Source organism: Myotis brandtii, unplaced genomic scaffold (genome assembly GCF_000412655.1).
Source record: "Myotis brandtii unplaced genomic scaffold, ASM41265v1 scaffold1013, whole genome shotgun sequence".
In the NCBI taxonomy this organism is placed as follows: domain Eukaryota; kingdom Metazoa; phylum Chordata; class Mammalia; order Chiroptera; family Vespertilionidae; genus Myotis; species Myotis brandtii.
This window is the reverse complement of record NW_005353379.1, coordinates 149,849-172,630: the sequence shown is the minus strand read 5'-3', so window position 1 is coordinate 172,630 and position 22,782 is coordinate 149,849. Positions and strand designations below refer to the sequence as shown.

Sequence of the window (22,782 nt, the reverse complement as noted above, 5' to 3'; positions counted from 1 at the left end):
TACTTAATTCTAGATTATTTCTATTTGTTCAGCATAACCTTGTCAACTCAAGGGTCTTTGAGTCAATTCAGGTTTGCCCAGTCTAGAGTTTCATACAGAAGAAATAGGCGCCCATAGTCTCAGGTGAGACATGCCACTAATGGCAGCCATAGGATTACTCTAAACCAGCGGTCACCAATGGGTGGTCCGCAAACCACTGGTGGTCCCTGAGGTCCGAAAGGTTGGCGACCGCTGCTCTAAACCCTCCCTCAATGCATACTCAGGGTTAAGTATATAGCAAGTACTTCAAAAATTGATAGATGGGAGGGAAGATAGATGCATGGATAGATGGATAGATGCTGAATGGATGGACAAATGGACAGACAGGTGGGAGGATGGATAAGAAGATGGATGGATGGATGGATGGATGGATGGGTGGAGAGGTGGATGGGAGGATGGGTAGATGGGAAGATTGGTGGGTGGATGGATAGGTAGCGGTTGCATGGATGGATGGATGGATGGATGGATGGATGGATGGATGGGTGGAGAGGTGGATGGGAGGATTGGTAGATGGATAAATAGATGGATGGGAGGGTGTATAAGTGGATGGATGGGTGGGTGGGAAAACACTTTTCCTACAGCCTTCCTCCTCAGCCTTCCTGACAGTGTAGTGAGGCCACACTCCATGGCCAGGACCCTTCAGCAGTTCCTGTTCCTCTAGATCCCCACGCACCAGTAAGCACTGCACACCATGTACCCAAAAGATGTGGGTGCAGTGGGCTGAGGGCTAGAACATTTGCCTGAGGAGGAACCCTGATCTTCCCACGTGTTTCTGCATCTCTGGCCACCAGAATCAGCTGTCAATGTTGGCTACCCTCTTTACTCCTCAGCCCAGGACAGCTGACCTTGGGTAAGCCACGTTACCTCCCTGGGACTCAAATTTTTGCAGGGGTTGGTTGTGAGGATTACAGAGAATATTACTATGAGTTCTCTCAATGGTTCAAAGGATGGTGCTTTTATGAAGAGACCATGTAGGAAGTTGTGGGAAGGGTTAGAGGAAAACCCAGGAGGGTGTCTGGTGAGACACCCAGTGGGTAGCAAAGCCAGGGGCTCTCACCTGCCCAAGAGAGTCCTTAGTTCTGGGGAGCAGTTGCTCTGTACTTGGGCCCTTTCATGCTCCCACTGTCTTAAGTAAATACTTCATATCTTCACTTCTCATCACACCTCCAGCACCTCCTGCCCCAATCACTCTCAGCTGGTCACCTTACTTCCTTTTTCATCTGCCCACGGCCTGCCGCTGGGCTCATGTCCCACCTTCCCTGAGGTCACCCCTCCACCTAGGCATTGGTTGTGTTTTATCTCACCCACTCAAGGACCTCACACAGGCAATCCTGCCCTCTGTCTCATCCATCACAAATCTTCCCTACCTTCTAGGCTTTTTCTACCAGGATGCAGACACGATCTTATGTCTGCTATCTTACAATGGATGGATGGAGGTTTTGGGGGCTTTTTCAGGCTGACAACTTGTGAATTCACAGGCCACACCGGGACCAAAGGGTGCAATCATATCACCCCTCTACACCTGGACCCAACACCGCCATGGACCCTCTGGGCCCCAGAATCAGCCCTGGGGGATTCCTCAGGATCAAGCCCATTACCTCTTCTCTGACACAGGACAAGGCAGGGAAGGAATGAATGAAGATGGAGGCAGGCGAGCTCTGTGTAAGGGCTTTAACTTAGGTATCTAGGCTCAAATTCTCATTCCTCTACTCAGCAGTGTGACTTAGGTGGGTTTTCTAGCTGCTCTGTGCCACAACGTCCCAGTCTGCCAGGTGGGAAAAGCAACAGTCATCAGCATTTACATCACCTACTAGGCCAGTGATGGCGAACCTTTTGAGCTCGGCGTGTCAGCATTTTGAAAAACCCTAACTTAACTCTGGTGCCGTGTCACATATAGAAATTTTTTGATATTTGCAATCATAGTAAAACAAAGATTTATATTTTTGATATTTATTTTATATATTTAAATGCCATTTAACAAAGAAAAATCAACCAAAAAAATGAGTTCGCGTGTCACCTCTGACACACGTGTCATAGGTTCGCCATTACTGTACTAGGCTCTGCTCTCTCCACATATTTCCTCACCTAATCTTCACACAACCTAGAGATTCCCAGAACTAGGCCCTCCATTTCTCAGCTGAGGCACAGGGAGTTTGCCTAACGCTGCTCAATATGACTCAGCTAAGGTCTGGATTCGAACCCAGAGTCCATGCTCTTGACAGCTATACTATCCTAGATGCTAAATACCTCTAGCATATGGCTCTTGTGAGGATCAATTAGGTCAATACACTTAAAACACCAGAGCTGGCACCCGGTGAGGGCTCGGGAAACACCAGCCGCTGGCCTCCCTGGGAGCTGCCCCAGGGCTCAGCACTGTGAACCAGAGCAGCAGGAACTGGCAAGTGGGAAGTGAGAGGAAGATAAATGGTGCGAGCCAGCCCAAGTGGAACAAACTGATGCCCCCTCTGGGCTGTGTTACTATCTGTCCAGGAGGAGGACGGCCCAGAGGCAGCACAGACCTGCTCCATCTAGGAATTTAGGAGCGGCCAGAGGCTGAGTTTACAGGTAGAACCAGTGGTCCCAGCAATGCTGCCCGCACAGTCACAGGGAAGGGACCCAGGTGTTTCTCCTGACCCCCGACAGCCAAAAGGCAGGCTGCAGGACCACCGACGGCCACCTCAGGTCCAGCCTCTGCAGCCCAAGATTTAGCCCAACCTCCCATGCCACCCACCCCTACGCTGGCCACGAGTACTGGTTGGCATCCTTCTTGGCCAACACGGCGCATGATTCCTCAGTTAAACACCTGGCCAGAGGTCAGCAAAGGCCAGCCAAGACTCTTCCCTTGGCAACTCTGATCACGGCAGGCTCTGGCTTGACGTGACCTGTCCCATGCTAGACAAGACCCGCACCCTGTCTTCCTAGGGCCCAGATTTCAGAGGGTGCTGCCTTAGCCACACAAGCTGAGAAGGTTAGGGGACCCTGAGCCACACTCCCAGGCCCAGCTTCTGTGGGTGGCAGAGCTGGAATAGAGGAACCCAGAACAAGACCTCTGTAATGGAAAGATTTCAGACGAGGTGGTTAGGCTTTAGAGAACTGGGGCCAGAAGCTCCTCCCAGGATTTGGGATGAACCCTGAAAGACTGTAAGTCATTCTCAAATGAGGCCCAGATGCAGCAGTGACTGTCCCAGAGGGGACAACTGTACTGGGCCTCCTACTAAGCAGGGAGCAGGTCCCACTCACCTGAAGGCTGCTAGGTTCTGGTGGACACAGACCAGTGGTTCAGGAAACACACAATAAAAGAATGAACATCTGACCCAAAAGGGCTTATGAGCCCTGACCCGCGTGGCTCAGTTGGCTGAGTATTGTTCCATGCACCAAAGGGTCATGGGTTCAAGTCCTCGTCAGGGCACATATCTAGGCTGTGGTTTGATCCTGGTTCAGGGTGTGGTCAAGGCACATACGGGAGGCAACGGATAATGTTTCTCTCTCTCTCCCTCTCCCTCTGCTTTCCTCTCTCTCTAAATATTAATTTTTTAAATTATCTTTTAAAAAGTGCTTTTGAAAAATGGTATTTTCTTTTTAAAAAATTACTTTTCTATCTTAAGAGGCTAAGAGGTTGATGATTAAAGAAAAGATATTTTTGGCCTGGCTGGTGTGGTTCAGTGGTTGAGCATTGACCTATGAACCAGGAGGTCATGGTTTGATTCCCAGTCAGGGCACATACCAGGGTTGCAGGCTCAATCCCCAGTAGGTAGCATGCAGGTGGCAGCTGATCTATGACTTTCTCTCATCATTGATGTTTCCATCTCTCCCTCTCTCTTCCTCTCTGAAATATTATACTAGTGTCCCGGTGCACAGATTCATGCACATTGAAAGGAAATTAATTAGAAGAAATATTTTAATATTGCTATTCACCCTTTCTCTATAATAGAAGTGCCAACCAAATTCACGATAGACAATGACAGATTGAAACACATGCATGCAATTGGCGCCACCAACGCCCCGCCCCCTGTCACACACAGAGCCGCAGGGCAATCAGGGGATTGGGGAGCTCCCCCCTATCAGGCACAGAGGAGGGCTGATCAGGGGGTTGGGGTGCCTTCCCCTGTCACGAACAGAGTAGGGCGGATAGGGAGGTTGTGGCCCCGCCCCCTGTCACACACAGAGCCGCAGGGCAATCAGGGGATTGGGGAGCTCCCCCCTATCAGGCACAGAGGAGGGCTGATCAGGGGGTTGGGGTGCCTTCCCCTGTCACGAACAGAGTAGGGCGGATAGGGAGGTTGTGGCCCCGCCCCCTGTCACACACAGAGCCGCAGGGCAATCAGGGGATTGGGGAGCTCCCCCCTATCAGGCACAGAGGAGGGCTGATCAGGGGGTTGGGGTGCCTTCCCCTGTCACGAACAGAGTAGGGCGGATAGGGAGGTTGTGGCCCCGCCCCCTGTCACACACAGAGCCGCAGGGCAGTCAGGAGATTGGGGAGCTCCCCCCTATCAGGCACAGAGGAGGGCTGATCAGGGGGTTGGGGTGCCTTCCCCTGTCACGAACAGAGTAGGGCGGATAGGGAGGTTGTGGCCCCGCCCCCTGTCACACACAGAGCTGCAGGGCGATCAGGGGGTTTGGGCGCTGCCCCCTGTCACGCTGATCCCGGTGCTGGGAGCCTTGCTGCTCCGCTGATCCCGGTGCTGGGAGGCATATTACCCTTTTACTATATAGGATAGAGGCCTGGTGCACGGGTGGGGGCTGGCTGGTTTGCCCTGAAGGGTGTCCTGGATCAGGGTGGGGGTCCCCACTGGGGTGCCTGGACAGTCTGGGTGAGGGGCTGAGGGCTGTTTTCAGGCTGGCAGGTGACTGAAGCTCCCAACCTCTCCTTTTTTTCTTTTTCTTTTATTCTGGGCCAGCTTTAGCTCTGAGGCTCGACTCCAGCTCTGAGGCCTCGGCTGCTGAAAGCAGGTTTCTGGCCTTTGTTTACCTTCTGTATTTGATACAATGTTGCGGTCCTGCTGGCTGAAGCCTGGATGACTGAAAGCAGGTTTCTGGGGTTTTGTTTAGCTTCTATATTTGTTACAATGTTTCTTAGAGAGCAGCTGAGAGGCCAGCAAGGCAGGCGGGGAACCTGGCTTCCTCCGTCACTGGAGCAAGCAAGCCTCCCTGTTCGCGTCAGCTGCCTGGCTGCCGGCCGCCATCTTGGCTGGCAGTTAATTTGCATATCTCAGTGATTAGCCAATGGGAAGGGTAGCGGCCATACGACTAATTACCATGTTTCTCTTTTATTAGATAGGATGGCCAGTGCACATCGTAGCTACCGGTCAGATGGGCACTTAGCCTTTTATATATAGAGACATATGGAGATATATAGAGATATACAGCGATATAGAAAAGGTATTTTTTTTTCAGGCACTGTCTAAGCAGAATCCAGTACTTGATGGGCACCAGTCACTGAAGAGATAAAATAACAATTCTAGCAGTGGTTCTCTTGACTGTGCTCTTACCATGTGCCCGCTGCTATGTTAGGGTCACATACCATTTGCTCTTTACAGCAATCCCATGTGTTTATATATGTATATGTGTATATGCTATGTGTGTATGTTAAGTGTATGTATACTTTAAAGAAATATTTGAGAATAAATTTTTCTTTACTCTTAAATATGTGTATATTTCCTATGAATTTGAAATATTAGTTTTCAGTAGTGACCAACTTCAGGAAATTTAGCACTGTTGAAATACTTTTATCTAACATGCCATCCATATTCCAATTTTGTCACTTTTCCCAATAAAGATCATCATAGCATATGTGTCTTCCAGTCCAGGATCTACACACTGCATTGAGTACGCATTCAAGGATGACTCACTGGTCTTTCAGGGGTCACCCCAAATCCTGAGAGGAGCTTCTTGTCAAAGACACCCAAGAATCACCACCTCCTCCTCTTAAATCATACCTCTTTAGTCTCCTGCAAGAGGGAACATATTTTGTCTTTTATGACGCTGCCATTTTGAAAGAACACAATCCCTGTTATCACTAAAGGATGTCAACATACATATGAAAAAGGAGAAATTTGGCCCCTACTTCACACCATACACAAAAATCAAATCCAGATGGTTTGCAGATCTAAATGTGAAAACTAAAGCAATAAAAGCTTCTAAAAAATAAGAAAGCATGTTTCACAACCTGGGAGTAGGTGGGTATCTTAAAATAAACATAAGCAGCACTAACTGTAGAAGGGTAAATGAAAGAATTGGACTCCACTGAAATCATGAACTATATTCACCCAAAGATTCCATAAAGAAAGGAAAAGCCAAGTCACGAACTTAGAAAAACCTATATATATATATAGCATTCCACCCAACCCATAGGAAAAAGATAACTTGACAGATTATCTTACATAAACAGGCACTTCTCAAAAGATAATATCCTTGGCTAAGAAGGAGAAATTATATTATTTTTTTACCCAGAAAGCCCTGTCTCTTAATATCCAAAAATGTAGTAGCTTAAAATAACCATTTATTATACTCTTGGGCTCTGTGAACAGGAATTTAGATACGACACAGTAGGAATGATTTGTCTCAGTTCTAGGATGTCTATGAACTCAACTGCAGGTTTTTAGTGTTTTTAGTAAAAGGCAACCACCATAATATCAAAAGGAGGATAAAGGTACTTTAAAAACAATTGGAGAAAATTCAGACTTTTCAACGCAAAGAAGTAAAAGGCACAAAAGGGAAAAGAAGATACAGAAAGGAAAATATGGAATAAGGTAGTACAACAATCCTAATACAACAATAATTAAAATAAATGTAACTAGGGTAAATTTATAATAAACCCACCAAAATGTTGTGTACATAAGATACTCTTAAAACAAGAAGGCACAGGCAGTTTGGAAATAAAAGAATGGGCTATATCAAGCAAGTGTGAACCAAAAGCAAGTTAAGAAAGCAATCTTATTGGGTTAAGTATAATTTACGACCAAAAAGTGTCAATGAAATAAAGAGAAAAATAAACAATAGAGCAACAGGATATAATTATCAAAAGTACATATACTTTACCTGTCTCAAAGTATGTCAATCAACAACTAACAGAGATAAATGAATGAACAACTGTGATTGAAGATTTTAATGTTCACTAGTAAGCAACTGAATAGCCCAAGTAAATACAGTCAACATAGATTTAAAGAGTTAAATAAAATAATAAGCTCAAGCTATTATACATATACATACATGTATACACATACACCCATATCAAAAGATAGTGCCTATTTAAAGAAAAATAAGGCATTTACAAAAATAGACCACATACGATTGAAAAAAAAGCAACAAGTCCAAAATGTTCAATATCACATAGATGTTATTCTTTGGCCAAAATGAAATAAAAGTAACAAAAAGTAGCCTAAAATTCTAAATAAACTAAATGACATATCACTAAATTACCCTTGGGTAGAATTAAAACAATAAAGGCAATTCAGAAATACTTTGGAAAAATTACAATGGGAATAGCATTAAAAAATTGTAGGACACAGCTAACTCAGTATTTAGGTTAAAACTTTTATTTTTTTTAATCAATCCTCACCTGAGAACATGCTTAGAGAGTGAGGAGACGAGGAAGAGAGAGAGAGAGAGAGAGAGAGAGAGAGAGACAGACACATCAATTGGTTGCCTACCATACGTGTGCCCTGACCTGGAATCAAACAGGCAACCTTTCCATGCACAGGATGATGCTCAACCAACTAAGCCACTCAAGCTGAGCAAAAACTTTTAACTTCAAATACACTTATATAAAGACTGAAATGTTAAAAAGAAAGCAGACCATTTGCCTCAAGAAAATATGGGGGGGAGGAGACAACGGAAGGAAACTCAGAGAATTTTAAAGTAAAAAAATAAACACAAAAATCAATGCAGATTAAAAACAACAACAACAACAATAAGCATTAACAAAACTAAAAGCTGGTCCTTTGAAAAGATGAATTAGCTGGGCAATTCTTCCTAAATAGATTCATCAAGAAAGAGGAAATATGCAAATAAAATACAGAAACAAAAATTTTTAAAAATAATTATTGACATGAGATTTAAAAATAAATTCCTAGATATAAATTCCAAAAATGGCTTAAGGAGTAAAAAACTCGGAAAGACCAGTAAGTGTTAATAACACTGAACCCCGTCAGAGCTCTAGCGCCAGCTACAGGCCACCTTTCTTCTTTCCTCATGGAAACAGCTCCTCTGAGCCCTGGAGGGAACAGTAAATGAAGCTGTCAGCCTAGCAGAGGGCCCTGGACCCAGCCTGGACTTTCCAAATGCCCTATTTTGCACACTGGGATCAGTCTAGGGGTGGAAAATAATGCTCAAAGTCCTTTTTGTGGACTGATATGAACAATGAGGAAAAGTGAGTCTCTTTCCTTCTGGTATCAAATAAGTAGTTAGAACCCAGTAACGGGGAGCTACAGTGGCCACCTTGGCCCCCACCATAAAGAAACTAAAGCAGGAAAGCAGAAGAAAGCACAGATAAGAAAGAATTTCAAAAGAGAGACAGAGAGCCCTGGCCAGGTGGCTCAGTTGGTTAGGCATCATCCGGTGCACCAAAAGGTTGCTGGTTCATTCGATTCCAGGTCAGGGCACATGCCCAGGTTGCAGGCTTGATCCCCAGTGTGGGGTGTGCAGGAGGCAGCCGATCAATGATTCTCTCTCATCATTGATGTTTCTATCTCTCTCCCTCTCCCTTCCTCTCTGAAATCAATAAAAATATTTTTTTAAGTGAGAGAGACAGATCTGATGACAACTTGGGACCCCTGGATCCAACCAGGCCTGAAGCCCTCTCCACCTTTTAGAACTCTCATTCAAAAGACTCAATAGTCTTTTTTTTCTTTAAAGAAGTTTGAGTTTGGTCTCTGTCACTATAATCAAAAAATAACTGATGAATTAAAAGGTGGGGAAGAGGGAAGGTGCTAGATTTTTAGAGTCCTGAATGAATCTCAAGGACAGCTCACATAATCTCTAAGTGCCTCCGTTTTCTCATCTAAAAAAAAAAGTGATAATAGTATCCACTCATAGGGTCTTGGTGGAGATTGGGATGGTCCAGGGAAGCAACTGGCTGCTTTTATTCCATCTGAGGTCCCCTTGAAGGCAGGACCACGCCAGACTCATCCCTAGCCTGAGCTCAGCAAGTCTTTCTTGACAGGTGTTAGTGCCATCATGCCAATGAAGGGCACCTGTGGCTTCTACGCCAGCTGCCACTGGGCAACCACAAACACTGACGCAACACCAGCCACATTTTGATATTTAAAAATAAAACATCAAAGAAGTGAACTTAAAGTTAATCTGGGGTGTTGCTGTGTTACTCACAATTCCTGGAAAGGCCTCCTATTGGTCAATGACTGGGGGGAGGGGACCACCAGTGATGAAGGCCACTGGCCCCCTCTAACCATTAACCAGCCAGGAAGCTGGCAAACAGGATTTAGCAGCAACTGTCCCTCTGGCTTACTGTACACACCTGAGGACCCAGGACGCAGGACACAGCCAGCAGCTGCAACCTGGACTCTGCAGACGGTGAGTAACAGCTGAAGACACTCCATCCTTCCCTCCTGCCAGACCTCAGAACATAGGACTGCAACTTGCTTATTTAATTTTTTAAATTAGGGCATGAACAGCCAACGGGGATAGGAGGCAGCCCAGGAGAGGGCGTCCTGAATTCTGTGTCTGCCCATAGGAGGTTTGGTTTCCCCTAGCCTCCAGCTTTGTGGGGTTGACACTGAGCCAAGACCCATTCCCATCTGTCTCACAACTGATGCTCCTAAGCCAGACAGCATAAGAGCCCAGAGACCAGTCTGAGAGCTGGCATGGCAGCGCCCTGGGGGGACGCAGGGTCGGGGGAGAGAGTGCCCGCCTGGCATAGCACACACTGTGCATTCTACAGCGTTGCACACACCCCCTGGCTTGGTGACCTTGGGCCAGGATACTGCAGATAAAACAGCACTATCTGCTTTCCCACCACGTTAAGAGGCCCCAGGACTGTACCTGGCCCACAGGGCGTTTGTGAAAGCCAAGGATGCCGGGGGTGCTCACTATGTAGGTCACTTCAGAAATGAGGAACAAGGACATATTCGAAATGAATCATGAATAATATTGACACTGCATTTTCAGAGAGCTTTTTCACTCATCATTCTGTTATCTATAGAGAAAAGCAGAATGGCTGATCACAGGCTCTGAAGTCAGAACACACGGCTTAGAATTTCAGTTCTAACTCCCTGGGCCTCAGTTTTCTTATCTGTACTATGGACCCAGGATGACCCCTTAAGTGAGGTCACATAAGAAAACACTAACAGCTGTGACTATATTCACAACCATCTTGTAGCATCTTAATCCCCATCTGGGAGGAGTAACACAAGAGACAGCAGGAAGAGAAGGAAGCAAGCCCGCCTAACTCTAGGCTACACACTGCAGAAAGCCTTTGCCCAAGAGGGGCTCAAAGACAGGTTCAGAGGTGACCGGAGCTAAAGCAAAGATCTCATTGCAGTGTGATGGGGACAGTGACAGAGAGAAGCACAGAGGAAGGGCTTCCTGGAGGAGGTGACCTGGGACCTGAGGGAGTGAGCCAGACTAGGCAGGGAGAGGCTGCACCTACAGAGTGGAGCCATGTGGGGCAAGAATGGGATGGCGCCCTGGCCAGAGCCAGCTCCACAGACACTGGGAGCTGCAATGACCTTCCCTGCCCTGGCCCCTGCAGAGCAGTGAGTCTGGTGTGTGCTGGGAGAAAACCCCTGGGATAGCCAGCCATCGGGCTGTGGCTGAGACTTCCAGGGGCCACATCTGAGGCTGGGAGCAGGGCTGGCTGTCACCAGTGATGAGGTCATGAGGACCCCCTGGGTCACCTTGGTGAAGACCCACCCTGCCTGGAGCCCTGGAGAAGGCCAGCAGCTTGTTAATTAAAGGACACTATCAAAAGAGCAAAAAGGCACCCACAGAATGGGAGAAAGTACTTACAAGTCACATATCCGATAAAGGGTTAATATCCAGAATGCATGAAGAACTCCTAAAACTCAGTACAAAATACAAGAAAGCAACCAACTCAATTCAGAAAATGGGCAAAGAACTTGATAAATCATAGGAGGTATAATTTATACTTTCAGCTGAGATAACTGAGGCCCAGAGTCCTCCTGACTGGCCCCCAGTCACACAAAGTGGAAGAACAAACTGGGGCTTGAATGGGTCTCCTGCCTACTGTCCCACCAGCCCCAGTGCCTGGGAGGCCCCACATCATCTAATGAGCATTTCTCACTCTGCAGGCCCAGCATCCTGAACAATGCTGCTCGCCCTGTACACCTGTCTCCTCTGGCTGTCTACCAGTGGCCTCTGGACTGCTCAGGCTAAGGACTCTGATGCTGACATGAGCGTAAGGAGCCAGCACCGGGACCTGGCTCCAAACAATGTTGACTTTGCCTTTAGCCTGTACAAGCACCTAGTGGCCTCAACCCCCGGCAAGAATGTCTTCATCTCCCCTGTGAGCATTTCCATGGCCTTGGCTATGCTTTCCCTGGGGGCCCGTGGCTACACAAGGGCCCAGCTTCTCCAGGGCCTGGGCTTCAACCTCACTGACACGTCTGAGGCCAAGATTCATCAGGGTTTCCGGCACCTCCATCGCCTCCTCAGGGAGTCAGACACCACCTTGGAAATAACCATGGGCAATGCCTTGTTCCTCAACCAGAGCCTGGAGCTGCTAGAGTCCTTTTCCGCAGACACCAAGCATTACTATGAGTTGGACACCGTGGTGACAGACCTTTGGGACTGGGCCAGAGCCCACAAGCAAATCAATGAGCACATCAAGAACAAGACACAAGGGAAAATTGTGGACTTGTTCTCCGAGCTGGACAGCCCAGCCATGCTCATCCTGGTCAACTACATCTTCTTCAAAGGTACCCCACCCATCCCATTCTGATGGCACCTCACCTACTACTGCCAAGACCAGTAACAGCTATCAATATTCAGGTGCACTCGTGGGCAAGGCCTTTTGTTTTACAAAGCACATGCACGTTTGTGAGTCTCCATCTTCACCATAACCCTACTAGAAAGATGGAATTACATAACCTTACAAAAAGGTCAAAACGACAACCAGAAGAGTTGAGTGACTTGCCCAAGCTTTTATAGGCTGGTATGAGGCCCAAACATGTAACCATGAACAGCCTGGCTACCTCACAGTCCATAAACATTGGCTAAGATCTGGCTGTGAATCAGGCCCTGGGCCAGGGACTGGAAACAGCAGCCTAGAACCAGACAGACCTCCGGAGCTCTCGGATTGCACCTGAGCTGTCGTATATACATTTCCCAGGTGCTCATAGCCAGCCAAACTTCAGTTCCTCCTCACCCATTTGGAACAGCTTTTCCAAAATCCCTCTTCATAAAAATCACCAGGGAGACTTGTTAACATTATAGATTCCAGATCCCACACCTGACTTACTAAAGCAAGACCTCCACAAGAAAGTCCTAGAATTTGTATTTTTTAACCCTCCTCTAATCATTTTAAAGATCAGAAAATTTGGGGACATATTGTCCTTGAGAATAAAATCTAAACTCCTTAGTTCTCAACCCCCATCGGCACTCAGGGAATTGGACAATGTCTGGAGATATTTGTGGTTGTCACAATGAGGGGTGAGGTTGGATGTGCTCCTGGCGTCTATTGGGAGAGCCTGGGGTCCTGCTAAACACCCTAAAATGCACAAGACAGCCCCACAATGATATCTGCCCCAATGGCTATAGTCCCAAGGTTGAGGAACCCTGGCCCAGCACCATCTGCTTCTTTGCCTCTCCAGCCTCATGTCAACATTTTCCCTACACACACACACACACACACACACACACACACACACACACACACACAATGTCTGACCATACTAAATTCCTTTTGTGTGCTTGAGTATGGCTGTCCCTGTACAAGTCTGTATGAGTTTCCTATTGCTGCTGCAACAAATTAATGCAAATATGGCTTAAAACAATGCAATTTATTATATTACAATTCTGAAGGTAAGAAATCCAAAATGAGTCATACTGGGTTACAGTCAAGGTGTTAGTAAGGCATGTTCCTTCTGGAGGTCTTGTTCACACCCCTCTTCCATTTTTAGGGGCCAATCTCAGAAACGGAGCTAAGCCTCAATCCATTCAAGAGTGGAAGATGGAACAGGCCTTTAACCTCTGGGGATTTCCCATTTATCAGGAAACTCTAGGGGACTGGCGGGGACCTTCCAGGGTGAGGGAAGCTGCTGTGTAACTTGCGTAGCGATTACCCCTGGCGCTCAGCTGCCACCACGCTCCTGCTCTTACAGGCCTATCTCCTGCCCTCCCTCTCCCTCTTCTTCCCAGGCACATGGGCACACCCCTTCGACCTGGCAAGCACCAAAGAGGAGAACTTCTATGTGAATGAGACGACCCTGGTAAAGGTGCCCATGATGTTCCAGTCGAACGAGATCAAGTACCTCAATGACCCGGTGCTCCCCTGCCAGCTGGTGCAGCTGGACTACCTGGGCAACGGCACCGTCTTCTTCATCCTTCCAGACAAGGGGCAGATCGACGTGGTCATCAAGGCACTGAGCCGGGACACCATGCAGAGGTGGTCCGATTCCCTGACCAGTGGGTAAGCCCTCCAGCTGGCTGTGTGAACTTCTGAAGTGGATCTGTCCCCGGAAAGTGGGGTGGGTGGAAAAGGGGTGCACCTGGGCGCCCCTGATGCCCCGGACACACCCTCCAGGGCTCACTGTTTTCCTGTCTGCTGGGTTCCCAGAGGCCATGAGGTTCTCTGACCTCCGGTCACCTTCATACATCTATCCATTGACACTGAGATATTTTGGGGCATTCCACAAAGTGAGGTGCCTGGGAGGTTAATAGCCACCCTCTGTGTTATCAAATGTTTGCATCATTTTCTTAAACTGAGTTCACCAGCCTCCCACTTACCCATTTATAACCTTGCTTCCCTGAAACCAAGTACTGCTAGAGATGCCTGAGAGACTACGGTTAGACGTGTAATGAAAATGGCCACAGTATCCACCACGGAAGCAACACAAAGCCCATGAATGATTCTTAAGTCACTCAGGGATCTAACTCTTCTTCAATCAATCAGTAAATAAGTAAAAATCAGGACATACAGTAGGTAATAATTGAATAAGGAAAAAGAGAGTGAGGAGTGTCCATGCTGATGGGTTGGTGGTCAGGAGAACCAGTCAATGAATCTCAGGCCCAAGAAAGGGGTGGGCTCAGAGTGCATATTCAGGGAGGCTGACTGAGCATGTGAGCAATGAATGAAGGAACGAAAGAACAAATGAATTAATTTTCCCCCAGGCACTTCTGAGCTAGAGGACAACCACAGTTATGGTCAAACATGTGCCCAGCCTCAATCTTCACCTTAGAGGAGGCAGATGTTTTTGAACATGACCCTCACTCTTAGGAGATCTGAGTTCTGTCTGTACACAAGCAAACACCAACCAACAAGGGACCTAGTGGTGGGTGGGGTGGTGCAGACTCCAAGGGCAGAGGGCATGCAGGGAAGAGAGCAGCACTTGGATCTGGAGTAGCTCAGGAAGGTTCATGGAGCAGGTGTCATTCCTTTCATTCCCTCAGTCACTCACTTATTCACCTAACAGTCATAAATGGAAGCACCTACTATGTACCACGCACTAGGCTAAGCAGAAGGGATAGAACAGTGAATAAGACACAGTGCAGACCTCAAAGACATGCACTTCAAAGCAGAAAACAGATTCTGGTGGAATTTACAGTGGACAGTGACGGAAGCTCTGCCCAAGGGAGAGAGGGAAGGTGATGTGTGCAATGCCGGGGGGTGGGGGAGGGAGGGGGAGGTCCCTGACTGGACCCAGGGCCCTGGGGAAGGAGATGCAGAGCAGACTGCTTTGGCTTTGAACTGTGTATTAAGCCTAGGTGAAAGTTCAACCAGCAGGAAGTGGCCCCTAGAGCATGAGTGGAAGAGGGAATGGCACCAAGTCAAGGAAGCTATGCCCAGGGCCCCAGCCAAGCTGGGCAGCAGCAGCAAAGAATAAGAACAATTCAACTCAGATGAACTTAGCAATCCAAGACTTTGCAGGTACAGAATCTAGAAAGAAGCTCTTCTACTTTATTACATACTAGAGGCCCGATGCACGAAATCTGTGCAAGAGGCTCGGCCCCCGCCACCATGGAAGGTTGTCCGGAAGGATGTCCGGAAGGCCATCTGGTCTAATTAACATATTATGCTTTTATTATTATAGATGTAGGTTTTGGGCTTTATGCTCTGGAGTTGCGTTTACTTTGAATGATCCCCTCCACTGTCTGCTGCTGGGGCTCCTGGAAAGGTTATCCAGTTCCATGAATAGACATAGAGGTGCCTGGGAGTTTGACCTCACTCCTGAAGGGACTCAGGGTCTAGTCAGGTCTGGGATTCAGAGAGACCCCCTATGGCTACATGGGGGACACAGAAGGCATTCTTATAGAGTCCTGAAACCAAACATACCTGCCCTGAGTGTGTGAGGTTGTGTGTGGGGGGGTAGTATGTGGAGGTGGGTATGTTCATGTGAGCCTGTGTTTGGGTGATGGTAGATAGGGACCCATTTGCCAGCTCTTCACCATTTCAACTGTCCCATCCCCACCTCCATTCAGGTACAATGCCACCAGGTGCTAATGACACACCCGGATTCTAACGAATTCTGGACCCTAATGTGTTGCAAATGAGATCGATAATCTTTCTCTTTACACCAAAAGTAATCTCTTCACTAAACTACTTTAAATTACCATTAATTAATAACACATGTCACTTTCTTCTAAATCCTTATTAAAATAAAGATCCAAGGTGAAGTTTTTCGCCTTTAGCCCTCATATGTGACTGGGCATGAACAATTCTCTACTCCATCCAAGCGGAGCCTGCCCAGTCCCAGAAGACAGACCCTCCGGTTCCTCACACCCGTGCTTTTGTGACCCTTCCCCCACCTACCCTCCCAGCATCACCTCGACGCTCACGCTCCCCAGTCTCCCCAGAGCACCGAGCCCCCACCTTCAGGTCCAGCTTGCACCCACCTCCCGCGGAAGCCTCCACCCCACTCAGAACTCGCACACTCTTTCCTCCCTGTCCCCTTGTCCCGCTGTCAAAGCAGATTGCTTTGGCTTTGAACTGTGTACTGAGTCTCACTTACCCCCGCTGCACTGTGTCACAGGGGCAGCTCTCCAGGGGCGAGGAGATGGGGCCTGGAGGCGGCTGGTCCTGGTGCTTCCCTGGTGTCACTGGGGGAACCCTCGGCCTCTCCGGACTTTCAGTCTCAGTCTGGACACTGATGGTAGCGTGAGCGCGTGCGGACTGGTCGAGGTCCAGGAGGTAAAGAAGGTCCGCCAGCCTGGCATCGGTCCATCCCCCTTACTTTCCGTTGCCATTTCCCAGAGGAGAGTTTCCACATCCCGCTCACCGCGATGCCTCCTCATCGCCTGGCGGGATGTTCAAGTGCTCAGGGCTGCTGGCAGCCTCCGGGACTCCCAGGGCTGTTGGCTCAGTGCACAGAGGTGCTGCCTCCCCTCCTGCGGTGGAGCCCATGTCGTTTCGCTGACGCCCCTCAGACTCAGGCTTTCAGGAACCTTCTCACTCTCTGGAGAACAGGACAAGGAAGAAATATTTAAAAGAAATTAATACCTTGGTAGGTGAAAATGTTTAGCATCCCACGCCCAACATGATTCCACCTAACTTTCTAGAAACCCCACTGGCTTTATCCAATGAGAACTGCTGGCCGAATCTCGGAATTCTCACAGAACCGACCTCAGAGCAGAAGGGCCAGGGCACAGAGAGGGCTCACCATGGCTCTGCCACACAGCCTTAGTGGCACAGCTGTGGCCAGGACCCCTGTCCCTGTCCCTGCCCCTTTCCCCAAAGAACCTGTCCAGCTGAGAGGCAGGGTCCGGAGGGATCACAGGAAGTCTGGCTGGCCAAGCCCAGCCCTGGGAAAATCCAACCCCGTCTGCTTACCCCCGAGCAGCCCGGTGGACCTGTACATCCCGAAGGTCTCCATCTCGGGAGCCTATGACCTTGGGGGCCTCCTGGAGGACATGGGCATTGCAGACCTGCTCACCAACCAGGCCAACTTCTCAGGCATCACTCAAGAAGCCCAGCTGAAGGTGTCAAAGGTAAGTCTCTAGAGCCTTCCCCCCAACAAAAAAAAAATGCACAATATAAATAATAATCAGAGGCATGGAGCCCACTAAAGAATAGGCCCAGAGCCCCAGGCTGAGAGCCCCGGCCTTGTCCGTCCCAACAGGTGATCCACAAGGCCACGCTGCAACTCGATGAGAAGGGGGTGGAGGAAGCTGCCCCAACCAGAGTCTCCCGAAACGAGGCGTCCGAGCCTCTCACCATTCACTTCAACCGGCCCTTCATCATCATGATCTTCGACCACTTCACGTGGAGCAGCCTCTTCCTGGTCAAGGTTGTGAATCCAACCTAAGCGTCCACCTTCCCCAGAGCCACCACAGAAAGGACATGTGAGGAGGGAGGGCCTCAGTCCTCTCCAGGTTCTCCTCTGAAATTATTGGCATTGTGACTGACGACAGGGTATTGAAGGAGAAAGGTGGGGCACCTGACAGAATCTGAATCATAGCCACATAGTGTAGTCACGTGATTTTGGTTTTTGATCCTTGAATTATGGTTAAGTAATCATATGCGGCAGCTGGGGGAAGGGTATATGGAAGCACTATTATTTTTGGAAATTGTGTAAGTTTGAAATTCTTTCTAAATAAAAACTTTAAAAAGAAATCATGTAAGCCAAAACACAACAGGAAGACATTTTCAAAGTGCTAGGGGGGAAATGTCATTATCTTTCAAAAAGAAAAAACAAGTCTTCAAAAATGAAGGCAAAGTATTTTTTTAAGATAAACAAAGCTGAGAAAATCTATCAGCTTCACTAAAGAAATTTTTTAAGTAGTTTTTAGGCAGAAAAAAAGATGACTCAAGATGGAAACCTGGACCTATACGAAAGAATGAAGAACACTTGAAAGGGCAAATACTTATGTGGATAAAACAAAACATCTTAAAAACATCTTTAAAGTATAATTACTGCTTAAAGCAGAGAAAGTTATCAATGAATGTGTTGCTTCTCACCTCTTAATCCTCCCTTCATTGCTGCTCTGCAAAAATGAATCTGGGCCTTTTAAATATTTTTGTGTTGCCTGCTGGGCATGATGCTAAACTTTGTCAGTAGAGGGCTGATAGAGTGACATTGAGGAAGAGAGGCCTTACCCTCCTGGTTAAGGGCAAAGGGTATTAAATGAGATAAAAGAACTGAACTGACTGACTGACGAACAGATAGACGTATAAATAGACGTAATAGATATGATAGATAAATAGATAAAAGATAAATAGAAGACAGCTAAACAGACGGATAGGGCATATATCTTGAAAAATAAGAATTGAAGGGTACTTCCTTAAATATACTACTTATCCCATATATACCTGAACCTGAATCCTAAAGCCCTAAAGCCATTGTATTACTTAGTAAGAAAACATGAGTATTCCCACTAAGGTCAAGAGTAAGACAAGGCTGCCCGTTATATCTACTACCATTTTGCATTGTCCTGGAGGGATTAGACTGTGTAATTAGAAAGAGAAAGCAAAGGTGCAGATGGCATTTAATATATTTGCTTAGCCCTAGCACAACAATGATTAAACAAACTCAAACAATGAAAGAATTCAGCCTAATATAAGGAAAAGGAATTCACATGCAAAAACAGACCTTCATACACACAAGTAACAACCAGTTAAGACATGTACTGGAAGAGAAAACCCAACAGCAACCAAAAAGATAAACATCCTATATAATAAAGAGCTAATATGCTAATTAAACCAAACAGCAGAACGACCACCCAGACGACCTTCCAGACAAGGCCGGGGCTGTGAGGGCCGAGCCCCTTGCACAAATTTCGTGCATCAGGCCTCTCGTTAGAAATAAACAAGATGTGCACAATCTATGTTCAGAAAATTATAAAATATTTCTTAAAAATGCAATTGAATGAACAAAATAAACTGATGAACAAAATACATCCAGGGACACAGAAGCATGGAACAGACTATCAAACCTCAGAGAGAAGGCGGGGGGAGTGTGGGTGGCTGGGAAGAGATCAACCAAAGAACTTGTATACATACATGCATAACCCATGGACCCAGACAAAGGGTGGCGAAGGCCTGGGGTGAGGGGTGGGGGTGGGCTAGAACAGGTCAATGGGTGGGAGGGAGATTGGACATATGTAATACTTTCAACAATAAAGATTTTTTTTAAGATGCAAAATTATACTTGAACAAATGGAAAGAAGATTCTTCTTGAATAAGATGCCTCAACATCATCCAGGTGTCAGTTTTTCCCAAGTTAATTTGATCATTTAATGGTATTCCAATAAAAACACTAACAAATTTTTTCTGGAGACAGACAAGATGATACCAAAGTTCATATAAAAAAAATAAACATGCAAGAATAGCCAGGAAAACACTGAAAGGGAAAAGATATGGAAGACAGGGAGCAGGTGAAATGGAAATTTAATATCTGATCCAGAAGGACTTTTAAGTAAGTGGCACTGGAACAACTGAATAGCCATTTGGGAGAGGAAAAGGATAAAATTAGGTCCATTCCTCACTCCATATTCAAGAATAAACTAAGAATCAGAGATCTAAATAGAAGTAAAAAAAAACACACAATACAAATACTGGAAGAAAACACACCACACATTTTCTCTATACATTAGGTGTAGGAAAAGGTTTTCTAACCATGCCTCAAAGTACAGGTGAAACTGAAGAAAGAACTGACCAACTTGACTAAGTAAAGCATATTTTTTAATTGCATGCCCAACAATTCATAAGCAAAGTCAGCAGAAATGGAAACTTGAAAGAAATATTTGCAATATATGTCACTGGTAGAGGACAAACCCTAATACATGGTGCTTAAACATATGAACATATGTCCAACTTCACTTATAATAAAAAATGCAAATTAAAACTATACTGAGATACCACTTCCTATCTACCAGCAGGCAAACATTTGAAAACTTCACAACACACCCTATGGGTTGTGTGGGAACAGTCATTCTCATACAAAAATGCCCGTGAGGAAAGGAATTGGCAACAGTGACTATTCTCGTTCCCTGAGACTGATGTTGCCGATTACCACTAACTAGGTGGTTTTACATTATTTTTCTTTTTTTATCTTAACACATTTTTTTTTTTTAATTTCAGAGAGGAAGGGAGAGATAGAAACATCAATGATGAGAATCATGGATCAGCTGCCTCCTGGGTGCTCCCTATGGGGGATTGAGCAGCAACCCAGGCACGCGCCCTGACCGAGAATCCAACCCTGACCTCCTGGTTCACAGGTCGGCGCTCCACCACTGAGCCACGCTGGCTGGCCACAAACTAGGAGAAATAAGTTCTTGCACAGTTTTGGGGGACTAAGGTCAGAGGTCAAGGTGTCTGCAGGGCTCGCTCCTTCTGGAGACTGAGAGTGAATCCATTTGAGTCTCCCAGCTGGGTGGCCGCCTGCAGTCCGTGGGGTGCAGGGCTTGGAAGCACACGCCCATCCCTGCGTGTCGGTCTTCACGTGGCCTGGTCTTCTCGGTCTGCGCCTCCAATCTCCCTCTGCCTTTCTCCCAAGGAGTGAGGCGCACCCCAAACCCAGAGCCCTCCTCTCTCCAGATCCTCGCCTTATTTACATCTGCAAAGACCCCCTTTCTTTTATTTTTTTAAATGTTTTTATTGATTTTTTGAGAGAGAGGGAGAGGAGATCCTCGCCTTATTTACATCTGCAAAGACCCCCTTTTCTTTCTTTTTTTTAAATGTTTTTATTGATTTTCTGAGAGAGAGGAAGGGAGAGGGAGAGAGAGAAACATGGATGAGAGTCATCCATCTGCTGCCTCCTGCACGCCCCCTACTGGGCACTGGGTCCGCACCCCCGGCAGGACCGAGAGGCCAACCCGAGGCCTCTCTGTGGGGCCAGGCGGCCCCTTTTCTAAAAAATGTCGCATTCACAGGACCAGGAGTTAGGACTCAGGCCTATCTTTGGGGGGTGGTAGGGGAAGGACTACTCTTGAACCAAACAAATATAACAAAATTAACGGCATATTATTTTTTGACCCAGAAATCCCACTGTTAGGAATGTGGCCTAAAGACACACTTCCAACTCCTTTTAAGAGTAATCTGCTGGGTGTCCTTGAACAAGCTAACGGCCCTCTCTGAGCATCCGTTTCTCTACCCTCCAGGGAGCGCTTCTCATTTCCCTCCTGAGGAACCTTCGGCCTGCGGCCTCCTGGGCCAGGCAGAACCCCGCGCTCCCCCAGGCCACGGAGGACGGCTTCTCGGGGCAGCCCGGGAAGTGATGGACTTGCCTGGGCCATCAGCTGAGCGAGCGGCGCTGGCGACAGAGCAGGCCGGTCCGCAACCCTGTCAGGTGTCACTACAGCTTGGTGAGGCCAAGAGCCCGACATTTGGCCCCAGGCGTGCATGTATGCGTGCCTGCGTGCACTGCGTAAGCGTGCGTGCGTGCGTGCACTGCGTATATGTGCCTGCGTGCCTGCGTGCACTGCGTGCGTGGGTGGGCGTGCGTGCGCATGGGCGGGCGCGGGGTGTGCGTGCATGTGTGGTCGGGCAGGCGTGGTGCATGGGTGCGTGCGTGAGTGTGCATGTACGTGCATGTGTGCGTGCGTTGTAAGGGTTTGAGAAACCCGCTCTTTTCCACCTGCCTGAGCTTCCGCCATCGGACCCACGTGGAGCCGACTGGCTGCGGTCCGCCCACTTTTTCCTGAGGCTGATCGTGCCAGTAACGGGCCTTGGCTGCTTTTCAAATTTGCTCTAGGAGCCCCGTCCTCGCCGTGTGAGGTGTGAGGTGTGAGGTGGAGGGTGGGCCTCCCAGTTCACCCCGGTCACCGGAGGCCTTCCTGCCAGCGCTTTCCCGGTCTCTCTTCAGGTGCGTGTGATGCGCCGCAATCGGGAGCAACTGGACATCCGGGGGCCTGGGCCCGCAGTCCCCTCGGTAACAGTCCAAATCCGGGGGGCCTGTGCTGGCCCAGAGGTTCATTCTGGCACTAAAATTACACCACAAATGCCACCCAGTAGCCCTTCCGACCAGGTACCCAGCGGTGCGGGCAGGACTGGTTAAGCCTCCGCCTGGGGGTGGGGATTCCGGCTGCAGCGCTGGATGGATAACCGTGTGCAACACAGATGGCCCCACCGGCCGCATCTGACGGCATCCCCACGCCTTCCAGGGGAGTGATGCCAGAGCATTTACACGTTCAAAGAAACATTATTTTCTTATACTTCACTTTTATTTCCCCTCCATATTATAGAGCAGTATTTCGCTTTTTTAGAAGATCTGTGGATACGTTCTAGTAACTATAAATTTCACTTCAGGATAGTAAAGGGCACATGAAGTATTTTTATTGTAAAAAGGAGGGTCGATGGGGCTTTTTGTCTTAAAAGGCCTCCCCCAGCCTTGACGTTGGACACTTGAGGACTCCAGGCCCTCGATTGGCCAAGTAGTGAGTTGACCTTGAGTTGACCTTGCGTTGCTCATAGCAGGGTACCTGCCTGTCTCTCCCGCTGAACCCAAAGTTCCTTGGAGGTTGGGGGAACAGGTCTTCATCATCTCTGCCCCGCCCCCATCACGTGCCAGCCGGGATGGGGACTCAGGAGGCCCCCCTTCACTGGAGGCCTGGGCGCCTGGGACAACGTCATCCCCTGGGGTTTGCGAAACAGAAGCTGCCCTGGAGGGATTTCCA

General features: G+C 47.9%; 1 protein-coding gene across 1 annotated transcript; it reads left to right on the top strand.

Moving 5' to 3' along the window:
- Positions 1-9,471: 9,471 nt before the first annotated feature.
- Positions 9,472-18,772, top strand: SERPINA6 (serpin peptidase inhibitor, clade A (alpha-1 antiproteinase, antitrypsin), member 6). The gene is made up of 5 exons (XM_005853236.2): positions 9,472-9,567; positions 11,304-11,930; positions 13,372-13,642; positions 17,010-17,157; positions 17,289-18,772. The coding sequence occupies exons 2-5, from the start codon at positions 11,321-11,323 to the stop codon at positions 17,472-17,474; spliced, it is 1,215 nt and encodes a 404-aa protein (XP_005853298.1). The 5' UTR covers positions 9,472-9,567; positions 11,304-11,320; the 3' UTR covers positions 17,475-18,772.
- Positions 18,773-22,782: the final 4,010 nt, after the last annotated feature.

What these genes read in the sequence shown, in the direction of transcription:
- SERPINA6 (XM_005853236.2), top strand. Translation starts at nt 11,321, where the DNA reads ATGCTGCTCGCCCTGTACACCTGTCTCCTCTGGCTGTCTACCAGTGGC. An exon ending in CAACTACATCTTCTTCAAAG is followed by an intron (nt 11,931 to 13,371) that starts GTACCCCACCCA and finishes TCTTCTTCCCAG; the next exon opens with GCACATGGGCACACCCCTTC. An exon ending in CCCAGCTGAAGGTGTCAAAG is followed by an intron (nt 17,158 to 17,288) that starts GTAAGTCTCTAG and finishes CCGTCCCAACAG; the next exon opens with GTGATCCACAAGGCCACGCT.